At 38.7% G+C, this 18,290-nt stretch overlaps 2 protein-coding genes across 3 annotated transcripts; one reads left to right on the plus strand and one right to left on the minus strand.

Moving 5' to 3' along the window:
* The first annotated feature begins 6,335 nt into the window (after positions 1-6,335).
* On the plus strand, positions 6,336-12,855 carry LOC105782110 (probable E3 ubiquitin ligase SUD1). Of its 2 annotated transcripts, none has more exons than XM_012606614.2 (9): positions 6,336-6,825; positions 7,810-8,502; positions 9,187-9,954; positions 10,047-10,258; positions 10,340-10,705; positions 11,352-11,512; positions 11,595-11,758; positions 11,847-11,993; positions 12,141-12,855. In XM_012606614.2, exons 1-9 carry the CDS (start codon positions 6,460-6,462, stop codon positions 12,636-12,638), a joined length of 3,375 nt encoding a protein of 1,124 aa, XP_012462068.1. In that variant the 5' UTR covers positions 6,336-6,459; the 3' UTR covers positions 12,639-12,855. The 2 variants fall into 2 exon arrangements, with proteins under 2 accessions (XP_012462068.1, XP_012462069.1); XM_012606615.2 differs by having other exon boundaries at positions 6,338-6,825; positions 11,355-11,512.
* Positions 12,856-13,075: 220 nt separating this feature from the next.
* On the minus strand, positions 13,076-17,911 carry LOC105782111 (polyadenylate-binding protein 8). The gene is made up of 9 exons (XM_012606617.2): positions 17,272-17,911; positions 15,892-16,010; positions 15,117-15,773; positions 14,955-15,032; positions 14,792-14,881; positions 14,553-14,687; positions 14,234-14,407; positions 13,938-14,141; positions 13,076-13,573 (listed from the first exon to the last, which is right to left on the minus strand). The coding sequence occupies exons 1-9, from the start codon at positions 17,510-17,512 to the stop codon at positions 13,325-13,327; spliced, it is 1,947 nt and encodes a 648-aa protein (XP_012462071.1). The 5' UTR covers positions 17,513-17,911; the 3' UTR covers positions 13,076-13,324.
* Between the last annotated feature and the right edge of the window lie 379 nt (positions 17,912-18,290).

The raw sequence follows: 18,290 nt of genomic DNA on the forward strand, positions 1-18,290 counted from the left end.
TCCGATCATGGCTCCATGAAAGGCTGAGTTGGGGCAGCCTACTTGAACCCTACCAAGTCAGCATCATGTAAATTCAATTGATTTGTTGCAACTTTAGCTAAATCGACAATACGTTGTTGGTTCATCACTGATTCTGTATTAATGATGTTAAAGATATAATGAATTGGTTAAAGAGGCAGTTAGTGTTAGCTAAGGTTGTTAGCAGCCAGTTGTTAAAGGTAGCAGTTAATTCAATGACTATATATACACTGGCTTGGCTTTGTATTAGACATGTTTTACAGTCTAAATTTAAGATTGAAAAAGAGAATTCATTTTTAAGTTTTCTTAGTTCTAAGGTTTTCAAGTTTACCTATATTTCTTCATGGTATCAGTCGCTAGGTGATCCTTGATCATGGCAACTACAAATTCTGCTGCCTTAGACTCTGTTGAACCGCATGGCTCTGTTTTTGCTGCTGATCATGTTGTTAATTCCTTTCCTCAGCATGAGGTTGTAAAGCTCGATGAAGGAACTTTTCTTCAATGGAAGCAACAGGTTCGATTTATTGTCAATGGTTATGATTTATTTGGTTTTCTTGATGGTTCTGTCTCTGCGCCGTCGAGGTTTGTGCAAGTACATGATGGTGCTCTTGTGCTTAATCTGGCGACATCAACGTTTTAACAATAGGATAATCTCCTTATTCGTGCTTCTCTCTACCATAAGATCGACGATTTTATCTTCCTTTATGGATGTCCAATCGACCTCTGATGTATGGACTACCGTGTTGGAAATGTTCACGGCCGATACGGATCTGAAACAGTCATAATTTCCTCATGAACTTCACTCTCTCAAGAAAGGGAGTCTGACGATCCGAGATTATGTTACAAAGTTAAAAGGCCTTTGTGCTCTATTGGAAGCGTTTGGATCTTCCATCTCAACGGCGGAGCGAACGGTGGTGCTGCTTATGGGTCTTCCGTCTGAGTTTGAAGGAGTGGTATCCTCTACTTCGTTATCTTCGACTCCTCTGTCGTTTCAGCGTCTGGTGGACGCTCTAATCGAGTACGAGAATCGACAAGTTCAGACAGTTCAGGAGGTTGTGTACGTAGCGAATCTAGTGGAAGATTCTTCACCGTCGGTCGTGGATAGTTCTACGCGTGATGGTTGGTCGATCTCGCTTGGTCGCGGCAAGAGCTTTCGGCCTCGTTTCCAGTGCCAGATCTGCTCTCAGTTCGGTCACGTCACCCAACGCTGCTTCTATCGGTACCATCACGATGAATTTTCTCCGTCTAGGGTTCCGATGTCAAATCCGGATGAAGTTGCTCGTGGTTGGTCTTCACAGCAAAATACGTGGCCTAAGATTTCCACCCATGGTCAGACTTCGTATGGGGCTGGTCAAAATTGGTGTGTTGATCCAAATTTGTTTTATGGTCAACAGTGGGGGTATGGGCCGCATATTTCGTCTGGTCCAAATTTCATTCCTACGCCGCAAGCTTATTGGCCATATTCTTTTGGTCCCAATTATGGGTCGCATGTGTTTGGGAATAATAATTGGTCAAATAATGGTTTTGGGCCACCACATGGTAATGAGCTGTCCGCCCCTCCAATGGCCCGTGAGCCTATTTCTAATAATGTGCAGGTTGATCCCACTACTACTTTCAGGCCACATGGTCCACAGTCAGGTGGTGTAGCAGCTCCATGGCATAATAAACAGTGAGCTCGTGTATTTTTGGGGACGAATCTGTGTGTTAGGCTTCCTCGATTGGGTGATATCCGTGCCTTTGATTATTCTGATCCTTCTGTTTCCAGCTCACATATAAACTCCATGCAACGTGGGATTAGTGGTGATGACACTGACTCACCGGTTCCTGGGCCAGTTGGCACAACATCTTGGTACCCTAATTCTGGTGCTAGTAATCATGTTTGTCGGGATTCTTCAGCACTGCATAATGCGGTTCCATATTCAGGTAAGTCCTTTCTTTTAATGGGTGATGGTACGCCTGCTATGATTTCGTCAATTGGTCAGGGTGTTTTGTCTACACGTTCTAGATTAATTCGATTATATGATGTTTTGTGTGTCTCGGCCATGGAAAAATTTACTACTGGTATCTCAATTTGCAACTGATAATGGTGTATTTTTTGAATTTTACCCCACTTATTGTGTTATTAAGGACAGCGTAACACATGAGATCTTGCTGACGGGGCATATTTGTAATAGGCTGTATTATTTCTCCCTGTCAAACGTATCTGGTCCTTCTACTTTCCATCTGTCTACAGCTCAAGTGAGGCTTCGGACTCGGATTGAAAGTAGTGAGATTTTTTTGTTGTGGCATAAACGTATTGGACATCCATCTTCTTCTGTTGTCAAGACTGTTCTTAATAAATGCCATATCAATTTGAATAAAGTTTCTATTGATAGTGTTTGTACTGCTTGTAAAAAATGACAGTTTCATAAGTTGCTATTTCTTGTTTCGTCTACTGAGTATGCTAATCCATTTTCTTTGGTTGTTTCTGATCTCTGGGGACCTACACCTATTGCTTCCTATAACAACTGGTATTATGTGTCGTTTATCGATATGTGTACTCGGTTTACTTGAGTATATTTGATTCGCCAAAAATCTTAGGCTGTGGATTGTTTTGGTCAATTTCAGAAATTAGTTCAGACCCAGTTTGGTAAGTCTATAAAATAATTTCAGAGTGACTAGGGTGGTAAATATCGAGCGTTTGCTTCGGTTCTGGCTTCTCAAGGTATCATTCATCGCCAAACATGTCTGTATACTTCTGAACAAAATAGAGTCGCTGAACGTAAACATCGACACATTGTGGATATGAGGATTACTCTTCTGGCTCAAGCGGGTCTTCTATGTAGTTCTGGGCCTTTGCGTTTACTTGTGCAGCCCATTTGATCTCGTCTTCCCACACCAATGCTGGATGGCCAAACCCCGTATAAAGCTTTTTACGGGCATGATCCTAGTTATGATCATTTGCGTGTATTTGGGTGTTGCTGTTATTCGTATTTACGACCGTTTCAGCGTCACAAGTTAGATTTTTAGTCACAATCTTGCACTTTCCTAGGGTATAGTTCTCGTCACAATGGATATCAGTATCTTTTGCCTGATGGTAAGATTATAGTTTCTCGTCATGTGGAATTTGATGAATTACATTTTTTGTCTCCGACATCCATGCCGGGTTCTAGTCATGAGGTGGTCACTGTACCCACATGTATTCCGTTAATTAAGACTGTTCCTTCTTGTTCTGAGGATGTGTTGTCTGTTCTTGTGTGTTCAAATTCCTCGAATAGGTCTCTGGTTCCTTGAAATAGAGTTGCGGTTGATCCAGCGTATGTAAGTTTTAACTCATCAAATAATGGTTCTCCGGTTGTTCAGTCTCCTACGCCCGTTGTTGAGGTTTCGTCTGCTCCTACAGGACCAGAGGTTTCTGTGCCTGATACAAATGTTCATCCAATGACAACTCGATCGAAGGCTGTTATTTTTAAACCAAAAGTTATGGCTGTTGAAGTTGTGGAACCGTCTACATTGAGAAGGCATTTGCTAGCTTAGAGTGGCAAGCTGCAGCTCAGGCTGAGTATGATGCGTTGATTCACAATGCTACTTGGGACCTTGTTCCTCTACCACTAAACCGTAAGGTTATCGGTTGTAAGTGGTTATTCAAGGTTAAGAGAAATTTAGATGGTACGGTTGGTCATCATAAAGCACGCTTAGTTGCAAAAGGCTGTTCCTAAGTTCCAGGTTGTGATTTCCGGGAAACGTTTAGTCCAGTGGTGAAACTGCCACTGTCAGGGTCATTTTGTCTATTGTTGTCTCTAAAGGTTAGTCACTTTGTCAGGTTGATGTGAACAATGCGTTTCTAAACGGCGATATTGATAGTGAAGTGTTCATGCAACAACCTCCGGGGTATGTGCAATTAAGTTCTGATGGGAAACCTCTTATGTGTCATTTAAAAATGGCTTTGTATGGTCTTCGTCAGGCTCCTCAGGCGTGATTTGTAAAGTCAAGGCATTTCCTGTGACAGTTGGCTTTGTTGGGTCAAATCGGATGCTTCGTTGTTTGTTCGTGTCTGACCTGACTCCACACTTTACGTTCTTGTGTATGTAGATGACATTATCGTAACTGGTGATTTGCCTTATTATATTGACTAGTTTGTGAAATGTTAAATGATGAGTTCTCATTAAAAGATATGGGTGCTCTTCATTACTTTCTTGGGATTGAGGCTACTCGATCCTCCTCTGGATGTCTTCATCTTTGTCAAAAGAAGTACATTCGTAATATTCTTAAGCGGAGTGGTATGTCTTCTGCTAAAAGTGTTCATACGCCAATGAATAGTTCGTCGAGTCTTTCTAAAAATGACGGTGATTTTCTATCGGATCTAAACGAGTATAGGAGTCTTGCTGGCACATTACAGTATGTTGTTCTTACTAGGCCTGATATTGCATATGCGGTAAACATGATCTGTCAGTTCATGCATAGTCCCACCACGGTTCATTTGGTTACTTTTAAGAGGATCTTATGATATCTATCTGGTACTATTGATTTTGGGGTGGTTTTTCGTCCATCTGACGAACTGTCTCTGGTTGGGTATGCCAATGCTAACTGGGGGTTAGACTTTGATGATTGACGGTCCATATCAGGATATTGTGTATTTTTTGTTTCAAATCTCATGTCGTCATCGTCTAAGAAACAACCAGTGGTTTCCAGATCCACAGCTGAAGCTGAATATCGAAGTCTTGCTGCTGTCACCAGTGATGTCATATGGTTGTCATCGTTGCTTTAGGAATTAAATGTTAAGTCTGTTGTTACGCCTAATATTTGGTGTGATAGTTCCAGTGCGGTAGCTGTTGCTGCCAATCCAGTATTGCATTCCAAATTCAAACACGTGGAATTAGGTTTATTTTTTGTTCGTGAAAAGGTTGCTGATGGTTCAGTACTAGTTGGTGAAGTTCTTGCGTCTGATCAAGTTGCTAATGTGTTAACTAAGCTGCTCTCGGTTTCTTATTTCACTCAGTTTCGGAATCTTCTTCGGGTGAGGAAGATGGGTGAATGTTAAAGATATAATGAATTGGTTAGAGAGGCAGTTAGTGTTAGCTAAGGTTGTTAGCAGCTAGTTGTTAAAGGTAGCAGTTAATTCAATGACTATATATACACTGACTTGGCTTTGTATTAGACGGGTTTTACAGTCTAAATTCAAGATTGAAAAAGAGAATTCATTTTTAAGTTTTCTTAGTTCTAAGGTTTTCAAGTTTACCTATATTTCTTCAAATGAGAATCGAGTCACCAATTGAGGATCCTTCCTCAAGTGCATTTAACATTATCTGTTGTAAAGAAGGATCATGATGGCAATCAACTAAGTACGTTTGCCTAGAGTGTATAGCTCCGGATCCTATGTTTGGTTCATCTAAGTTTGTCGCTTATGTTTGGAGTTAGAAGTGGAATCTTAGTTAGTCTGGTCTTCAGCTCCAATTGATAGAATCATCCCTTAATTCATAGCAGGTTGTTCATTATTAACAGTTCTTGTGTTGGTCTCATCCATAAGAACAACATGCCCTCCCCTTAACGTGCCCATACGACTATTTTCAAGTTGTTCCGCAGCTGGACTAGTTCTTCCAAGATCAAAAATAATTCTTGCATTAGTAAATGATACCTCTCCCTCGGATAAGCCTATCCATGGTTGATTATTTGGAGGTTGAGAGAAATTTTCTTTTATTTAGAGTTTGATTTTCGAGTAATTGAAATTAAATATGAATTTTTAATATTAAGAATCTTAACTAAAGAAAAGAAAAGAAACTATCCATGTTGGCTTCCATTTCCATTTCCAATTCCAAAATTAAATAAAATTGTTTAAAATAATAAAATAAAATATTTTAAAATTTTTAGTGTTAACGTCACCATTAGGTACATGTGACACGCCACATGTCAATGTAAGGTTATTTCGTCTAATTTTTAATCTAATGTACAATGACTAATTTACCTGCTTTTAGTAATTGAAGCAAAATATAATCCAACTATTAGTACAAAATTTTTCATAATACTTTTACTAATGCTCAAACTAATGACTTTGTTGATGGAAAAATCTAATTAAATATTTTGAGATTTCAACTAAAATATTTTAAAATTTAAATTCAAAATACCAAACATAATTGAAGGATTATGTAACATAAAATTGAATTTATATTCAAATCAAAGCATATTGAATGACTTGATATGAAACAACACAAAAATCTAATGTAGAAACGAAAGAGAAGCCAATGAGAATCTTCCGCGTATACAGAATTCCTCCGACTAGCCGACATTCCGGAAAATATAAAAAGGAACATTAAAGCGTGAGGGGCAAACTCGTCATCAGAACGAGTTTTTTTTTTTCAAACCAAACTCGTCTCAACCAAAAAGAGGAAAAAAAGGATAATTAAATATAAAATACCATCTTGACTCGGTTCCTCTCCGGCAAACTCACTGAACCAACTCAACACGATGGAGATCGCCCCCGCGGTTCCGCCATCTCATCCCTTGGACGGTGAAAACCCCGTTTCTTCTTCAGACGACGTTTTAGCAGACAGCGGAAAGCCTTCGCCATCAACATCAACATCGTCATCGTCGTCAGAGAAGGACGAAAAAGCGACGTCATCTACGGCGTCAACGGTGTCGTTGGGGGCGGTGGCTTCGAGATATGATCCGGATATGGAGGAAGAAGAGGAAGATGTTTGCAGGATCTGCCGGAACCCTGGAGATGCTGACAATCCGCTTAGGTACCCCTGTGCATGTAGCGGCAGCATCAAATTTGTCCACCAAGATTGCCTTCTTCAGTGGCTTAATCACAGCAATGCTCGCCAATGCGAGGTTAGTGTTTATTTATTTGTAATTATGCTATAAAATGATAGGTATCTTTTTTTAAAAAAATAGGTTAGTTTCAGTTAAGGTTTAGTTCTTTAAAAAAATTAAATTTCATTATTTGGTGTCTGATTTAGCTTTGATTATTGAATGAGCAACAGAGATGATTAATAAATGAAGACGATTTTGGTCTTTTCTTTGAAGTCTTTTTTTCTGATTATTTTTGTAATAAAGACTTCCATTCTAGTTGCAAATTTTGAGAGCTCTCCATTGTTGGAGTCTTGAACATTTGAAAAGAAACAACTTTTATTTTTGTGTGTTTTGTATGTGCTATGGTTCTCCAACTCGGTGGTATTTGAAGTTGTGTGGGGTTTGAGAAGAAAACATGGTTTTCTGAAGATTTTCATGGGTTTTGAATGATCGGAGAGGTCATTAGCTGCAACTAACTTCTTTAAGTTATAATTGAATAAATACAGGCGGCAATAGTAATTCTTGTGGAGCAATCAAGCTTCAGGTTTCTTTTTAATGTTGCTAATGCATGATTGAAGATGCAAACTTAGTGCTGTCAGAGGTAGTCTTAGACTTTAGGTTCTTCATGCTAAAATGTTGTGCATAAGGTACAAGTGTTTCTATGTTGTACCATATTTTGCAAAGCCATGTGAATGGAGTTTATAGCTTTTGGGGCAGTTAGCAGTCTAAAGTATTTTATGTTTCAATGTTGTGGGCATGGTTCTCTTCAATTCTTATTTTAGTATGCAAATTTATGAACTGGCATGTCTGAGCTAGATCTCTATTGCCTCTCCCTCTTTCTCTGTTTATGTTTCAGCCTCCTCTCCCTCTTTTTTTCTTTGAAATAGACTTATGCTAAAAGATCTTATTTTCCATGCATCTCCCCCCCTCCCTTCTCGTTAATTGATTTTCTTAAATATATGTGCTTTGGGTGGTAGATTTGCTGTGCATTTTAGTGCTTTAACTTAGTTGACATTCTTGCAGGTATGCAAGCATGCTTTTTCTTTCTCCCCTGTGTATGCGGAGAATGCTCCAGCAAGGCTTCCTTTTCAGGAGTTTGTTGTTGGGATGGTGATGAAAGCTTGTCACATTCTGCAGTTCTTCTTGCGTCTTAGTTTTGTGCTTTCAGTTTGGCTCCTAATTATACCTTTCATTACCTTTTGGATATGGCGGTTGGCATTCGTCAGGAGTTTTGGTGAAGCTCAGAGATTATTCTTAAGCCATATTTCAACCACAATCATTCTTACTGATTGTTTGCATGGATTCCTACTATCTGCTAGCATTGTGTTTATTTTTCTTGGAGCAACTTCTTTAAGGGATTACTTCCGGCATTTACGAGAGCTTGGAGGACAAGATGCTGATAGAGAAGATGAAGCGGATAGGAATGGTGCTCGTGCTGCTAGGCGACCTGCTGGACAAGCTAATAGGAATTTTGCTGGTGATGCTAATGGTGAAGATGCTGGTGGAGCACAAGGTGTTGGTGGAGCTGGTCAAATGATCAGAAGGAATGCTGAAAATGTAGCTGCTCGTTGGGAAATGCAGGCAGCTCGTCTTGAAGCTCATGTGGAACAGATGTTTGATGGCCTGGATGATGCTGACGGTGCGGAGGATGTACCTTTTGATGAGCTTGTTGGTATGCAGGGTCCTGTTTTTCATTTGGTTGAGAATGCTTTCACTGTAAGTTTCTTTGGTTGTATCAATTTTACTATCCATGCTTAGCTTCTAATCTGTGTTCTTTCACTAATGTTATTTAAGTGCTTGCTTTGCCTTTTTGTCGCGAATATTCTTGGGAACCTTTAGGTGCCGAGACTAGCTTACGGATATATCAGCCTCAAAAACAAAGGGTGATTTGTGTGCTTGCATTTGTGTGTTTAGCGGCATAGGCTAATGATGCTAATTTGGAATCTGATAAATAAATAAAAAATCAAAGTTAAGCATTTTGTTGCATAACAAACTTGATATACTTTTAATGGAGGAAATTCTTCATGAATCATTTTCCTTGTTACAGAGTGTGATTCTCGACTTTCTTATCACTTCTTCAAATATTTCCACTTCCAAAATATAGACATTAGATTGCAGTGTGTGGTTTTATCATTCTATGCATGACTCTGGATCCAATTATAATCTTATAACTTCATTTTTTTGTTTATATGTTACTACTTCGGGATCTCGATTGCGTAGAATTAGCTCCATTGTAAGAGACATGCCAATGCATTTTTTTTCTTTAAACCTTCACTTGTTTTAGAGCTTTAAATTGTGACTATCTGCGATAAGTAGATACTCAGAAAATAAACCAACTGCAATATTTTAGCCTTTTTCCTCTGATTAGCATGATTTCATCACTTGATGATTTTCCTGCAGGTTCTAGCCAGCAATATGATATTCCTTGGTGTTGTAATTTTTGTGCCCTTTTCTCTTGGCCGCATTATTCTCCATTATGTATCTTGGCTTTTCTCTTCTGCAAGTGGTCCTGTTCTGTCAGCAGTCATGCCAATGACAGACACTACCCTTTCCTTAGCAAATATCACATTGAAGAATGCATTAACTGCAGTTACGAATTTGACATCTGAAGGCCAAGACAATAGCATGCTTGGTCAGGTTGCAGAAATCTTAAAAGCGAACTCTAGTGCAGTAGGTGAAGTTTCAAGCAACAAAAGTGCGCCATTTTCAGCAGATCTCTTGAAAGGAGCAACTATTGGAGCATCAAGGCTGTCTGATGTTACAACTCTTGCTATTGGATATACATTTATATTCTCTTTAGTCTTCTTCTACCTGGGCATTGTCACTTTGATTAGGTACACTAGGGGTGAGCCTTTGACAATGGGGAGGTTCTATGGAATTGCTTCGATTGTCGAGACAATTCCATCCCTCTTCAGGCAGTTCTTGGCTGCAATGAGGCATTTGATGACAATGATTAAAGTTGCCTTCCTTCTTGTAATTGAGCTTGGGGTGTTTCCTTTGATGTGTGGATGGTGGCTAGATATATGCACCATAAGGATGTTTGGGAAATCAATGTCTCAAAGAGTTCAATTCTTCTCAGTCTCACCTTTAGCTAGCTCATTGATTCATTGGGTTGTAGGAATTGTATATATGCTACAAATAAGCATCTTTGTCAGCCTTCTTCGAGGGGTAATCCTCTTCTCCATCCCATAATAGCAATTATTATCATAAGCTGTTATATTGTAGCATGAGTCTGATAATATTATTTTTGTTATAAACAGGTTTTACGCAATGGTGTTCTGTACTTCCTTCGAGACCCAGCTGATCCGAACTACAATCCCTTCCGTGATTTAATTGATGATCCTGTAAACAAGCATGCTCGGAGGGTCTTGTTATCAGTTGCAGTTTATGGAAGTTTGATTGTGATGCTGGTATTTTTGCCAGTCAAGTTTGCTATGAAGATGGCACCATCTATCTTCCCACTTGATATATCGTAAGAGCTGCACATCCTTTTTTTAATTCATTCACTTTTGTATACTTATTTTTAGCTGACTAAATGATTTGTTTGTTGCAGGGTATCTGATCCATTTACTGAGATCCCAGCTGACATGCTTCTCTTTCAAATATGCATTCCATTTGCCATTGAGCATTTTAAATTGCGGACAACAATCAAGTCTCTTCTCCGCTACTGGTTTACTGCAGTTGGCTGGGCATTAGGCTTAACAGAGTTTTTACTTCCCAGACCTGATGAGAATGGTGGCCAGGAAAATGCTAATGTAGAACCAGGTCAGCTAGATAGACCACAAATTGTGCAACTAGGTGGACAGGAACAGGCCATGGTTGCATTTGCTGCTGATGATGATCCAAATAGAGGGCTCCTTGCATCAGGGAATTCTAATGTCTTGGAGGAGTTTGATGGGGATGAACGAGCTGATTCAGAGTAAGTAATATGGTGCTTTTGAATAGTCTGCAAAATGGTTCTGATTTACAGTATGGTCTGGAAGTAATTTAACTTTGCTTAGGATATTTTTGCATGCAGCTTTACTTGATGTTCTAAATTCATGACAAGTAATTGACATATGAAGATTATTTGGTCATTGAATTTGCACTTACGAGTTATTATTGATGTTAGATTTTGTATAGGTTAGGTGCAAGAGATTTTAACTATTTATTTTGTTTAGGCACATTGGAATGATATGTATTTCTCAAACACTATTTCCTGAACTTTGATCATATATTGGGATGAGTATTCAAATTATTCTTTATATCTGATTCATCCAAATGAATTCTGCTTTATTTAATTGCAGAATAATGACTGTGTCCTGTGCCTGTTAATGTGCAAAGATTAGCATTGCCATAAACTCAGTTGTTTTCTTATACTGAATGGAGAGTTGTCATAGAAGTTTTTGATGTTTTCGGTTAACAGCGTTTATTTTGATGTTTAGCATTTATGTCTGTTAACTATTATAGACTCAAACATAATTTCTGTTTTGTTCTTTTTCATCTTCTTTTACTACATTTAGTCAATGCTTTGTTTGTACCTGGCTCCATTTTATAGTGTCTAATAATATTGATGCATGCTTTAGCAGGTACGGCTTTGTTCTTCGCATTGTTCTCTTGCTGGTGGTCGCCTGGATGACTTTGCTTATATTTAACTCTGCCCTAATAATAGTTCCGATATCACTTGGGCGTGCTCTTTTCAATGCCATTCCTCTTCTCCCAATAACTCATGGCATTAAGTGCAACGGTAATGTGGTTTGACTTTTTCCCCCTTGTTATATACCTCTTTTTTATTCCAGTGCTAATTATTTCCCCCACCTGAATCATAGACCTCTATGCTTTCGTCATTGGAAGCTATGTCATTTGGACAGCTATTGCCGGGGCTAGATACTCCATTGAGCACATTAAAACAAAGAGGGCGGCAGTTCTATTTGGCCAAATTTCCAAGTGGAGTGCCATTGTTGTTAAGAGTTCCATGCTGTTATCAATATGGGTATGTCATCTGGTGTTATCTGGTTTTCTACTTGTTTCACAGCTCAGATATCTAACTCGTAGATCTTTATTGGTGCTGTGATGTCCAGATTTTTGTCATTCCTGTTCTTATTGGTCTGCTTTTTGAGCTTTTGGTGATTGTGCCAATGCGGGTGCCTGTAGATGAGAGCCCAGTTTTCCTACTCTATCAGGATTGGGCATTGGGTCTCATTTTCCTTAAGATCTGGACTAGACTGGTAAGACCACCATTTCATGTGCAGCTGGAAAAATTGTTATAATGCAATTGTCTTTGGTTTTTGCAATAGACTCTTATTTTCTTCATTTTTTTGTAGTTATTAGATTATTCTCTCAAGGTCTGAAATCGGTTTTTCTTATATGCACAGGTTATGCTGGATCATATGATGCCATTGGTAGATGAAAGCTGGCGAGTAAAATTTGAAAGGGTAAGAGAAGATGGATTTTCTAGATTGCAGGGCCTTTGGGTGTTGCGGGAGATTGTATTTCCCATCATAATGAAGCTGCTGACAGCCCTGTGTGTACCTTACGTATTAGCCCGAGGGGTGTTTCCGGTGCTTGGCTACCCATTAGTGGTCAATTCGGCTGTCTACCGCTTCGCATGGCTAGGCTGCCTTTGCTTCAGCTGCTTGTGCTTTTGTGCAAAGAGATTCCATGTCTGGTTCACCAACCTCCACAATTCTATAAGAGATGATCGGTATCTTATAGGTCGTCGACTTCATAACTTTGGGGAAAACTCAGAAGAGAAGCAAAATGAGGCAGGGTCTTACTCAGAAACACAAATTTCTGATCTGCGGGACACTGGAATAATCCAGCATGACCGAGAGGTTGATGTGGGGCTGAGACTAAGGCGCGCTGCTAATTAAAAACGATGCTGATGCTCGAAAAGCTTGTATGAATCTACGTTCCATTTATGACAAGCTGGTATACTTGTTAGGTAGTGTTTGAAATTGGCCAATACAATATTTGGCTTACGCTTACTTTTTGTGCACAGAATACACGTTAACTTTGCAATTAGGGTTTGTCTTAAAATTTCAGCAAGTTAGATAAATAATGAATCACTATTTTATTTTACATATAAAATGGCCATGATTTTGTCTGCTCTAATGCCCAATAGGTTTCATTCGTTTAGAGAATGCATGCAATCTCCAGCAAAAATGCAATACAACCTTTCAAATCACAGCTCCTTTCCATTAAAAAAAAAACAAAAACCAAAACAAAATACAGCTCTAGGGGATAGAATCTGCTTCCTAAAGCAATGAAAAACATAGTAAATCTCCGTAAGCTAAATGCATCTGCAAGATTATTCACTCAAAAGAGAAACAATCAATTCAATCCCAAAGATATCGTGTGATGCATGAAATGCATAACTCAATCACATAGCAATTAATTATAAAGCATGAAAGTCTTGTGTCAGACGGTATTGAAGTTCCAAAACACTCTGTAGAAGTATAGAGTCATAACCAGCTTCAAACGAAGCAACTGATTCAATCTAAACAAACGCCATGCTACGATGGTGTTCAAGGAGAAAACTCTAGCAGGCAGTTAAAACTCAGGAGACAAGGTTGTCACTTAATGACAATGAAGCCAGTTGATCAGCGGCAGCACCACCAGTTTGCTGCTGCTGAGCCACAGTTCTAAGAACCTCCATTGCTTCAGCAACCTTCGCTTTTAGAGCTTCTGGTGACTCGAGCAAATGCAAAACCTCGGTCTGATCCATCTCCAGAAGCATCCCTGTAACTTTAGCTGCTGCATCAGGCTCCAGCTGTTCAACTAGGGGATAAAGATTCTCTCCCAGCATCTACACATATTCATCCAAAGCAAAAATTTCAGTTAACCAAAATAGTTCAAGCATTTTCAGAAACTTGTAGTGAATCTTTTTAGGAAAGGACTCATTACAAGGACATCATAGCAATATTTTCTTATGTATCATCAATGCATATAGGAAGGAAATTACATAGAAGTTCACATCTCAATACGGAACTCTATCTTTTCTAATTATGGGGTACCTTATTAGGGTATACTCTTCAACAAAATTTTTGTAATTAACGCCTAAAAATTGACTAGAAGGCATTGTATGTGCGACAAGTATAATCTAAAATTGGGACAGCACAAGTATGCACAGAAAAGAGTAGACAAAATAAATAAAGCAAAGCGGTGCATACCGTTCTCTGCTGATCTGGTGTAGCATTTGCTAGGGCTGAGGCCAAGGCTCCTATCGGAATTGGCTGAGAAATTGACGCATCACGCATTGGCATGCCACCCATATCATATGGAACAGAAAGCATGCCTCCAGCAATGTTAGGCATTGAAACATCAGGTAGACCACGCCCTGGTGGATAGCGATAGACCCGCCCTCGCGGTAGCATCTGACATTTAAATGAACCATCAGATGAACAACTTACAAGATATGAACAAATATATTGAAGATACTACAAAATGGAAGAACTGATGAAACAACCTGCTGCTGCATTAATGGAACTGGTTGCTGACTTTGCTGACCAGCCCCAGCCCTTCTGCCACCGGGACGCTGACCCTGTTGGCCTTGTTGAACCATTGGTACAAAGAAATTTGGCATGGGAGCTCCACCAGGCCTCATACCAGGGACGAGCTGCTGTTGATACCCAAATCCAGGCTGACAAAAGAAAAAATCATAAACAAAACCAGAAATTTCTAAAGAAGATTTTTACAAATATTATTTCATTGATTAATCCAGTAGGTTAAAATATACATCCTATGACTAACAGCTCCAAGCAATAAAATTCAAAACAAATAACTACCTGCGGAAACATTGCCGGAGGTGCTTGACCATAAAATATTTGCTGCCCAAGACCTGGACCACCAGGTGGGTACATTGGCATACGAGGAGCGACTGAAGGTGACATTGTAACTGGTCGCATTTGAGAAAATTGAGCCTGTAAAAGACGCAGCGCATGTTTTAGCATGACAAAGAAATTTAAAACCGTTCTTTTGCTCAATTACAGTTTGGTCAAGGCTCAAAGCAAATATCAACACATACCTGCAACCTGGCTCTCCTATCTTCCTTCCTTTGAGCTGGTGCAACATAGAGAGGTTTGCTGACAACCATTTTGCCATTCATCTCTGCAAGCTGTCAAAAAGAACAAAGAAAAACTTATTAGCTGATAATAAGATCACAAGTAGGGGCAGCATTATCAACTTACAGCTCTTGATGCTTCTTCTGGAGTTGAAAATGCAACAAACCCTGATCCTTTACTTATCCCACTTGGATCTCGCATAACCTGTTACATTAGAATAATAGGGTTCAGCCAACTAATTAACAGAATCTATCTAACATTACTAGTCCATAGAACATGCTAACAAACCTTGTATGACGTTATGGTACCATATTGAGAGAATAGCTCTTTAAGTTTTTCATCACTTATGCTGTCATCCAAATTCTTAACATACAAGTTTGCTCCTTGAAACTTATCTGCTGCCTCTTTCATTGACTGCTCAAATTGAAGTTTCAGATCCAGCTCCCTTTCAGATTTCTTTTGCGCTTTCCCAACATACCACTCCTTATCATCAAATTTCTTTCCATTCAGAGACTCCACAGCCCTAGCAGCATCATCTGTGTTCTCAAAGTTTACAAACCCAAAGCCCTTGGATTTCCCATCCGGTTCTCTCATCACCACAGCACTAGTAATCAGACCAAATTCGCCAAAAATGGTTTTCAAATCGTCATCACTTGTGGATTCTGAGAGATTCTTTACATAGACATTGTTAAATTTAACGTTGCTGATAGCACTGTCTCTTTCCTGCTTGCGAACAAAGGGGCCCACATAGACTTGCTTATCATTCATTAGCATGCCATTCAGCTGCTCTATCGCTTTTTGGGCAGATTCCTCATTGTCAAATTGAACAAAGCCATAACCTTTTGACTGGCCAGAGGAGTCTGTGGCTACCTTGCAAGAGAGAATGTTCCCAAATGCAGAAAACGTATCATGCAAGGCTTTGTGGTCAATTCCCTTGTCTAAATTCTGCCAGATCCAACAAGCATGGCAAACAAACATAAAATAAACCATATAAGATTTCTGAAGCACAGACTTATAAAACAAATCTGCATATATAACCGCATGATTGTCAAATTTTCATTACCTTGATAAAAATATTCCCAGCACCACTTTTACGAAGACTAGGGTCTCGATTAGAATACATAATCCTGATAGGCTTTCCATTCAGAAGAGTGAAGTTCAGAAGGTCCAATGCCCTTGCAGCTGTGCGTAAACAGCAGAAGATGACATTCAGAATGAAGTGCAAACATTTTTTTCCTATCTAGGGATCAACGCAGTCAAAATATTAATAATGTTCTTTTCAAATAATGTGTATTAATATGCAAAATTGCAACTTGAGTTGGTCTCTACCTTGCTGATAGAGACCAACTAGATTGACAATTTACACGGAAGCCTGAGAAGATAATGTATAAGCATTTCTAAGCAAGGATATATTATGTATTGCTCTTTTTCCATTAGGCTAGTATCCTGGATTCTGCTGTTTTATCTTCATAAACTTTCTCCTTTTCTCTCAATATCACAAATACTTTTAACATTACATTTCTTACTTTCTTATCATTCTCTCCACCCACTTCAGGGTACCCAAAAAGGCTTGATATGTATTACTGCATGACGTTAGGGTTCTTTTTGGCTAGAAAATAAGTTAATATTAATAAATAAAGAGGCAGAAATACTTCCTTATCGATTACAACCTCAAAATAGGCTTCATATCCTAGCATGGAACAAAGTCATAAACAAGCAAATAAGTTGTAATCTCCATAACACAAAAGGGCACCATATCTTAACAAGGAAGATTAACATTAACAGGCACATAATCTGCATTCAGGAATGATAAAACCCAAATATGTATTATACCCTCAACGGACTATAGTTCAGATGGCTGATGAATAAGGCTCACTTGGTATAAAACAAGGCTACATCACACAAATTTCCTGGCTGCTTGATACATGGGAATTCAAGACAAGGTCAGACCAAATGCGTTTGCTATATTCTTTTTAACAAAATCGAGAGTTATCATATTAAGAAGAAGATCATCAATCAAAATGCATGTGAAGAACAACCTTTAGAGAACACACTCAAAACCTACATCTTCATTTCCTGCCAAAATCAACTTGATAATACAGATGTAGCACTAGAAACAGTTTACTGTAAGATAGATATCATAATACAGCAAAAGGCAAATTAAGTATAAAAATCTATACAAAATCCTTAATATGCAGGGCACCTTAACACCATAACTATTCTACTGTCTGTACCAACATCATACATTTGTTACTAAGTAAATGAAATAGCCAGGCTAAAACTTTAATCTGTAATCATCTTTTTAGAAGAATCTTATATTTACATCACCATTCAAATGCTAATCAAAGCAAGAATCCATTATTTAAAAAATGCAAATAAACCATTAGCAACAGAAACAAGAAAAAGAAAAAAAAAACTAAAACTGAGAAATCTGAAATGTTACCATCTTGTGGATTTCCATAATTGACATAACCATAACCAAGAGACCTCCGGGTTGACAAGTCCTTGCAAACCCGAACCGTAAGCACTGGACCCACGTGGGCAAAGTAATCATAAAGCTGAGCTTCCGTCACACTTGAATCCAGATCCCCAACATAAAGCGACGTCGGTACAAACTGGTTATTCCCTCCTCCAGCTCCATTGTTAACACTCCCATTTTGCCCCTGGACTTGAATCTGCGCCATCTCTCTAAACAGAACAGCTAAAACCCACAAAAAAAAACCTTTTTTTTACAGATTTCTTTTTTTTTCTCTGTTTTTTTTTTTTGGGTTTTCTTTTTCTTCCCTCTCCTCTTGTTATTAATCAATAAAACCTAGAGAAGATAATAAATGAAACAAACTAAAATCCCAAGTGCGTTCGATAAACCTTACTAAAGTAGCAAACTTTCTTGTCTTTTGTGAATATTTCTCTCTTTTTTTTTGGCTTTTTTTTTTAATGGAGGAGAGGGAAGGGTGGAGGAAGAAATGGGTATTTACCGCCGGCTTAGAGAATACGGCGGCGCCTGAGATAAATAAAAAAGGATAGATTTTTGAAGGAGAAGGAGAAGTAGCAGCTACCACAATACACAACTGAAACAAAGGGTTATAATATAAGTTGGAAGTTTTCTTTATTTTTCTCTAAAATAAACCCTAAGATGGATCATAGGAGGAGGAGGAAATCTCCGCCGTTGGATTAGGTTTTGGACTGCTTCTTTGTGGGGCCTCAGCTCGCAGATGACGAGGTTAAAGAAAAGCCTGCTAACGGTAGATTCTTGGTGGAGGTGAATCATGTGCAGTAATAATCTTAATATTTTATTATACCCATGCACACTACTGTTTGCGAAATCTAAAAATGTATTATATAATTTCTCCGGAAATTTTATACAATGTATTATATTATATTAATTTGCGTAAAATACACTTACATCATTTAACTATTAATAAATTTACACTTTGCTTACTTAGGTGCTCATGGGCCAAGTTG

This window comes from Gossypium raimondii, chromosome 13 (genome assembly GCF_025698545.1).
Source record: "Gossypium raimondii isolate GPD5lz chromosome 13, ASM2569854v1, whole genome shotgun sequence".
Classification (NCBI taxonomy): domain Eukaryota; kingdom Viridiplantae; phylum Streptophyta; class Magnoliopsida; order Malvales; family Malvaceae; genus Gossypium; species Gossypium raimondii.